This window comes from Argentina anserina, chromosome 5, assembly GCF_933775445.1.
Source record: "Argentina anserina chromosome 5, drPotAnse1.1, whole genome shotgun sequence".
Classification (NCBI taxonomy): domain Eukaryota; kingdom Viridiplantae; phylum Streptophyta; class Magnoliopsida; order Rosales; family Rosaceae; genus Argentina; species Argentina anserina.
In genome coordinates, this window is record NC_065876.1 from 200,006 (window position 1) to 208,394 (window position 8,389).

An 8,389-nucleotide genomic window follows, 5' to 3' on the forward strand; every position below is an offset into this window, starting at 1 on the left:
AAATCATTGGAACGGTTTTATAAACAGCTTATCGGGCCTAAGCTTCCGCCTAGCCCACAACCGTTCTGGTGTTTTTTCTTTATTTTTTATTTTTTTATGTTTTCAACAAAAATTAAATAAATAACTGATTACCATAACCTTCTCATTAAATGAGAGGTCGTTCATTATAGTAATAATGAGTGAATCTGAATGGGCTTAGTTATTATTGTTAGGGTGAAGATTAACAGATGTTATGGGCTATAGTTAATCCAGAATATGTCGACATATTAAGGGGTGAACCATTGCCAAGGTCACAATGTTTGGTCAAAAGACTTCGCAAAAAGGTTTTTAGTTTTCTGTTACCATGATGATGAAAATCAAAACATCCTTTTCGACTGGCTCAACTAATAGTAGCTGCAGTATAGTAGTAGCTACAGCTAGGCACTTTGGTTATCTTTAGCTGCATGTGTGTAATGTAACTAATGTTCACTGCTGAACTGGGATCGATTTGGAATAGAATTGACAGAGAATTAATAAAAGAATCTTGAGTATGAAAACTGGAATAAAAACAATCAAATATCTACCCTTTTGTTTTGGAAAATGAGTCAATTTCATGATAACTTTTAACAAGATCACGTTGTTAATCACCAACTGGTTTCAGTTTCATTGCTGGACTTGACAATATAGCGTTTTGTCTTCTAACCTGAAATAACAACACAAAATTAAGTACACACAGTCAGCTCCATCGATGATCACCAGAGTTCAAGACTGCATTATTAATTAGCCGAAGTGCTCAACACATATTGAAGTGAAAGTCAAGCCAGAGCAGACAGTCTTTGCAAGTTTGCATAGTAGCAACTAGCTAGCCAATACATTATAAGAATCAGGGAATTTAATTAATATACTCAGATACGTAGTTAGATATATTCGAGGTGATCGATCGTGAACTTATAGAAATATATGGATAATGGATTCAAAAAATTAGTTACCTCTAAACAAATCTACAGAAGTGATTGTCTCAGCCCTCGGGTCATAACAAGTGCCGGCCTGAGCGTTGGCGTTGGCGTTGCCGTTGGAAGGAAGTACTGAATAAGGAACAAGAGGTCAGTTTCAACGACAAACCGGTTTAACTCTTCCAGAAGCACAGGAAGAAAAAGTCTGAATCAAGAAGAAAACTACACCAACGACAAAACTCTAGTCACAGTCGTCATAACATGAGGCGTAATATACATAAACAAGAAAATTAAGAGCTTTGAATTTCTTGTAAACTATTAGCATCACATGATCCATGAGGTCATGAAAGTTACAGAGTAAATATATATAGAAAATGAGCACATGCTGGAGAAAGCATTGGCGGAATGCGTAACATAATGAAGACGAGTCAGAATGAATAGGATAATATACCTGCAGTTTAGTGGGACGGTCCATGAGGGCATAGTTGTTGGAGGCGTTGTGGAATTAGTATTAGGACTACTAGAAGAAGGAGGAGGAAGAGGAGGAGGAGGCAATGCCATGTAATTTCTCCAATCTTGAAGCAGAATTCTGAGGTCATTGACTTTGTTCTCTAGACCAACGCAGCAATTAGCATGCATTGTGCAAACCAGGTTAAGATCTTTACTGGGCTGACAGAAGCCGCCGAAGTACTTGGTGTCCAAGAATCTCATTTTCAATCCGATGGTGGGGATGAACGGATCAGATTTGATCTTGTTGAGCACATCCTGGTCGTGATTGTTGGGATATGCCTGCCTAGACATGTACCAAAAGTTGTAGAATTTTGTGGTCCGTTTATTAGAGATTACATAGGTAAAACCTCCATTAGGAAGGTTGTTCACATCGTAAGAATCGCCTCGGAAGTAGTCGCATGCGATTTGGAAGTCTGCATCTGGGAAGAATTGTGGGAATGGATCCCTAAGCCACATTATGTCAGTGTCCTAGAAGCATATATGTGAACAAACGATCAAAGGGTTAGTTTTCATCCAAAATGGTACATGTAAACAAATGCAACAAGGGTTATTACATCCCAAATAGTACTTGCTCGAAACTAATTAAAAGGACTAATACGTACCGTGAAGACAAAGCTGTATCCTTTTTCGAGAATGGAAGTCAAAAACTGGATTCTTCTCCACATCATTTGCAAGTAATCAGAGGACATGAAAGCTGCCTCGCTGGTAAAGTTGGCACCTTCAGTATAGAGCTGGTAGCAATGAGGGTGAAGAGCCAGGCAACGAGCGTATGCTTTTTGGTCCAAGCAGATCACTACCAGATGTTTCAGCAGCCGACTAGTGTTGTTTCCGATCCGAAAGCTCTCGAGAAACAGATCGAATATGGAGTTTGGTTCCGCCCACGCATCATTCAGTGTTGTGACGATTATGGTCTTGTCCTTCATAGTTGCATTTCTCAGAACTGTATCCAAGGGATCCTGTATCATCATGCATCATGATTCATGTTAATTAATGACCTCACCTCCATTCCAGAAAGAAAATATTCACTAAAGATTCCTCATAGTGTTGAACTGTTGATTACTATGTAAAGAATTGCCACCGATGTACAAAACAAATCAAATCAAGTTGTTGATCGGGTGTATCCCTCAATCCCTTTGCGTTTGATTATGACTTAATGGGGTCAGGGACCAGGAGAGAGCAGAACTTAAGAGTGGCACTAAGACAGAACAGGCATACAATACTCTGGAGAAAGTAGTTTCTCTTTTAGATTAGTTCAGCATAACAGAGAGTTAATTGGAAGTTCAAAAAGTTACTTATATCCACTAAAACAAAGGAGGATAAAACAGATAAGGCTAATCCAATATTAACAACATTAAGAGATTTACTGAAGACCGCTTAACGAAAACAAGATACCATGGAATTATGAACAAGAGAGAATTGTGATGAAGATTGGAAAGCATAATTCTGTGAGTGAGTATATAATTTTATGTTTATAATATACCGGTCCATTTGGGTGAGGAAAAGTTTCTTTCTTCTGTTTTTCTTTTCTTATTTTGTTGGGAAAAGTCCTACTCTGTTCCATTAGCAATTTGGAAGAGCACAATATCAAGTATGACCATACACATATATTGCCAGAACGTTTGCAGATATTGCATATGACAAGTGAAAAAAGAAATGATCGAATTGGATAAAAATTGAAGTATGAACAGAATTAATATATACTTGCCTGAGATTTAGCTGAGAACAAAGGATCATAATAAGATCCGCCGGGGAAGACAGTTATATAGAAGAGAAGGGAAGCCAGAGTAACAGCCACACACACCAAAGCAGTCTTCATAATTTTCTTGACCAATCCATGATGATGATAATGGTGATGAACACCAACAACCTTTGGTGTTGCAGCTTTAGTGTTATTCTCCATAGCACTAGCACTGTTATTCCCAATAACTGTTACAGATAGTAGTGCTGCTACTGGTGATAATGGTTTACTGCTCATTGTGCTGATATTCTAGCCTCGATCACCTGGAGAATTAGATTTATGTAAAATTGGGATAAGCAAAAGCTAGTCAAAGTGCAGTGCCTGGGTTCTATATATAGCTACTTTGTTTCTTCCTTCTCTAGCCCAACTTATTTCCTGCCTTGTAGTCATTAACTATGATAATAATAATAATAATAATAAGAATCTACATTAAAAAATGAAAATAATAATCTTGATTTATACAGTATGTTTAGTTTACAAGTCAACTTGGTGTATTATTAGCATTAGACCATTACCTGTCTGACCCTTCTGGCTTCTGCTATATTAATATTCCTCTTAATGAAGAAAATGTATAACCACTAGACAATTACCAGAATAATACGTCAATGAAGAATCAAACTCTATCAAGTTAATGATTTGATGATCAGAAAATAAATTAAATTAATGAGGACTTAAAAGGGTACTAGGTTTGGCTGCAGGTGATGAATTGAGACAGATTGTATTATTCATATAGATGTTTCCGATCCCATTTTCCCTTTCCTTTTATGATCCAGTTGATGAATCTGGAGGTGTAACACTGTAACTCCAACTAGCTATGCGAGGCAGATTCCTTTCCATGTACAGTATATATAGAATCAGGATATAAATCAAATATAATTAAGGTATTTATACTATCCGTTCTGGCCAGTGGCTTAATGCCCCAATAATTAAGGTGCCATATACATCTGTACGTTTCTAATTTAGTATTAGTGGATACAGCTTGCTAGAGATCGGTTCTACTTATGGTTGGAAAATGACTATGTAAGTGTGGTGACATGTTTTTCTTCCAAGTCTTTCTCTCCTCGTGAAACTTAAGAGTTTGTTGGCACAATTGTCTATCTATAATCCGCTTGATATCTTTTCGATGCAGTCATATATTCATAGAAGAAAATGCGGTAATTGACAGAATGGTCAATTTAAGCCTCACCAATGACTCTTTTACTTAGTATGATAGTCCTCCTAGTGTGCTCGTTAATTTCAAACAAGCTTATTACTTGAGATTTCCGAATTATCTGTTTTCATAGTGGGATCTACTTTCTATTTCTTTTCCTTATGTTTTTTTTTCTCTCGGCAACGTTTTGATCTAGTCCCCTTACTATGTATTTTATTTTTTTCGTTTTTATTAATTAGAACCGGGTGTAGGACTGTGGGGTTGAGCCTCCCAACTTGGCTGGTTCCAAACCCCTTAAAAAATTAGTGGATACAGCAAGTTCAACTTCATCACTTCTAATAATAGAAGAAATTTCTACTTCTTCGACGCTTTCAATGTCCTTTTCGATCCCTTGGCAGTGTCATCTTCGTCAAATTAAGCAAATATATAGCGCTCACATGGCTGATACTCAAATATTCCATCCTGCAATCGCAGACAAGCTTAATCTTTTTAGGCTCTCATCCCTTGTGTTCAATGGGTCTCCATTTAATGTTGTTTAACCCCGGCCCTGGCCAGTGACAACAGTGCCCAAGAATATGACACAAGTTTTAAAAGGGCATATAATTGGGTTTTAAATATTTAATGATATAACAAAATACTTGTCACTCCTCCAATTTTTTGTAATTCTACAGTTTAGTCGTTTATGTTTTAATTTTAACTGATCACTCCTTATATTTTCAAATTTTAAACAATTTGATCATTCTGTTAAGTCTCCGTCTAATTACACTGTTAAGTGGCTTTTCCCCTCTTATGTGATGTTTGTCAAGTCAACAATTTAATGGTGCAATTGGACGAAGACTTAACGGAATGACCAAAATGTTAAAAATTTGAAAGTATAAGGAGTGATATTAGTTTGAAAGTGCTGAAAGACTTCTTAGTTTGAAAGTAGAGACTTAACGGAATGACCAAATTATTAACTTTTATAATATATATAAAGTATAATTTTTATATAATAAATAATATTAAAAATAATATTAGTTTGAAAGTGCTGAAAGACTTCTTTCTAAAGTAATTAGTTAACGATTTTAATTTAAATAAAGAGTTTGATTTGTTATTTTTAGTTTATTATAGAGAAAATAGATTTTATGTAATGCTATTTTAATTTTTTTTAATTTATATATTTTAATATTTTAATTTCATATGATTTAAGGTGACTCAATTCGAGTTTAACCTCATCTAATAAAATGAGTCTGCCCGAACCCAACTCGAGCTTTTTCAAGCCGAGCCGAGGTTGAACATGAAGCACAAAAATCAAATTTTGGCCCAGTTCGAGTTCGATCGAATGAAAACGAGCTAAATATGAACAATCTAATATTCGGCTTGGCTCGGCTCATTTACACTCATAGCTTTCATTCTTTGTATCTCACTTTTTTCGATATTCTATCTACTCAAACCAGTTTTTAAAACTTAAATTCGCTTATAATTAGGCCCTATATTTGGTGATGCATTGTTCATTGCCTTATGAATAATACTGGCTCAGCTTATGTCCTATTTTTTTACTTATTTACTCCACTGTTGTTGGGTATAAATTTTTTTTACCTCATCCTCCCCTCTTCTTCTCCTTTGATTTCTCTCTCTCTATATTTCGTTTTCTTTACTATTCTCTCTAATTAAATCAGTTTTAAAAACTTTAATTTGCTTACAATCAGACCCTAACCCAGCTCGGTTCATGTCATTTTTTTCGCTTATTTACTCGATTACCACTATGTATAAGTTTTGTTTACCTCATTCTCTCATCTTCTTCTCCTTCGATTGTTCTCTATTTCTTTGTATTTCGCTTTCTTCGTTATTCTCTCCAGTTAAACCAGTTTTTAAAACTCTAAATTTGGTGATGCATTGTTCAACGACTTATGAACATTGTCAGTTTGGCTCATGTCCTATTTTTTCACTTATTTATTTGACTGCTACTGTGTATAAATATTTTTTTGCCTCATTCTCTCCTCTTCTTCTCCTTCAATTGCTTTCTATCTCTCTCTTTCTGTCTCGCTTTCTTGCTATTCTCTCAACTTAAACCAGTTCTAAAAATTCTAGTTCACTTACAATCAGACCATAAAACTAATAGACTATTGTCAAGAAATAATATAACTCGCGAAAGTGCGCGGGTATCATAACCTAGTGAATATTGTACTCAATGTTAAGAATAGAAAATACCATTCGAGAACATCTTTTACTACTCTCTTCCAATTAAGGACACCCTAATTTTTTTTACTTATAAAAGGCAACTTTTACATCAGCTTATTCATATATATATTAGACTGTAGGTCGACTGCCGACGACGCCTCACCGAAGCCTCGTTGACGATGCCTCGCTATAGATATTTCGATCAACGCCACACATTGATTCATTGATGATGCTGAAATAGAGAGAAAAATGGAGGCTGAAACCTGTCACATACCATCGCGACGCCGTTACGGTACGATTTTTTGAGCTCAAATTGCTTTTTTCAATTTTCGATTTGTGATTGTCGATCAAAGGTGATTATTCTTTTGTGGTTCAAGGAGGGAGAAAGCGAGAGAGAGAGAGAGAGAGAGAGAGAGAGAGAGAGAGAGAGAGAGAGAGAGAGAGAGAGAGAGAGAGATGTTTTCAAGGAAAGAGGAAAGGCCAAGGAACAAAAAGATCTGGCTCTGTGAAGTCATGGAGCTTTTTCCCAAGGTTAAGGTGATCAAGGATCTATCCTCCTAGATCCATGGCGTCCTTCGTCAGCGATTTCTCCAATTTTTAGCATTCATATACTTTTGTTTTGTTACAAGCATTCATGTACTTTTCAATTGATGATTGACTATGGAAGTAGCGTTTTATGACCAGTTAAGTACCTTTTGTTTACAATAAAAGTATCTTTTTAGTGCCATGAGAGTAGCTTTTGTATCTTTGATGTGACTGATATGGGTATCTAGGTGTATGGAAGTATATTTCTTAATGTTTCAGACTATGTATGTTACTGTATGGTAATAGCTTTTTTATTGTAGTAGTTTTTGTGGCATAATTAGATAGTAGCTTTTGTTTACTAATGTAATAGCTTTTTTCACCATTGGCAGTAGGTTTGTTTGTCATTAAATGTAGCTTTTGTCCTCTTTCTTAGTACATTTTATGTTTGGTAGTGGATTTTGTTTTGCTTGGTAGTAGCAGTTGTGAAATTTTATTTAAAACGCGCAAGCCAACTCGCAAGCCGAATCATCGTTAGGATAATGTATAAGTACGAGGTTGTTCCAACTAGAGATTGAGAATCGATTTAATCCTGACTTAATTAATTTAAACTAAGAACATAGATTTTAGGTTTTCAAATAACAAATTATAAAAAAACAAACAAGATAGAACATAGGGTATCAGAATCAACCACTAACAATCATATTTATGTGTAAATGTAACTAATGAATTCTTTCGTCTCTATAGATGACGATTCATATATCTATGTCTTTCTCAGGTACTTTAGACCATAGTTTTTTTTAAGTGTATGATGCTCTCCCTCTCGAGTAAAGGTTGTATATCCTAGTTATGCAATTTATCTTTCTTAGGTATAAATTTATCATGCATAACTCATTACGTTCTAGAAAACAAGAAAATCAAGCAAACCATTATTCTCTCTCGAGTAACAATGTAATTCACCACACTTAATCACAAGAAGATTCATAAACTATATTGCATCTCTGCTTCAAATTTATCTTTGAACTACTATATGCAAAGTCCTAAGGTGATCAATCAAAGAATATAAACATAAAACATCAATTCAAATAGTGACTAAGTATTCATCATAAAGAAATTATAAATCCATCAATAAAACATCAAACTACATAAACAATCATGATAGGGCATCATCCTAATCCTAGAAAAAGATTTACCAAATTATAGCTAAGAAAAACATAACAAAAAACACACAAAAAATGGAATGGTGAAGATGGATGGATGGATCTGCTCCTTTGGCGTCTACATTGTACTATGGAGATCTATTCTCATATGAAATTCGTGCTCCTTTATATAGGGAAATTTATTGCTCATCTTTGACTTCAATTTCTTGTAAGAATT

General features: G+C 35.1%; 1 protein-coding gene across 1 annotated transcript; it reads right to left on the reverse strand.

Moving 5' to 3' along the window:
• Nucleotides 1–482: 482 nt before the first annotated feature.
• Nucleotides 483–3,448, reverse strand: LOC126794780 (uncharacterized protein At4g15970-like). Its single transcript, XM_050521557.1, has 5 exons — nt 3,148–3,448; nt 2,045–2,398; nt 1,384–1,910; nt 969–1,064; nt 483–682 (listed from the first exon to the last, which is right to left on the reverse strand). Exons 1-4 carry the CDS (start codon nt 3,415–3,417, stop codon nt 1,010–1,012), a joined length of 1,206 nt encoding a protein of 401 aa, XP_050377514.1. The 5' UTR covers nt 3,418–3,448; the 3' UTR covers nt 483–682; nt 969–1,009.
• Between the last annotated feature and the right edge of the window lie 4,941 nt (nt 3,449–8,389).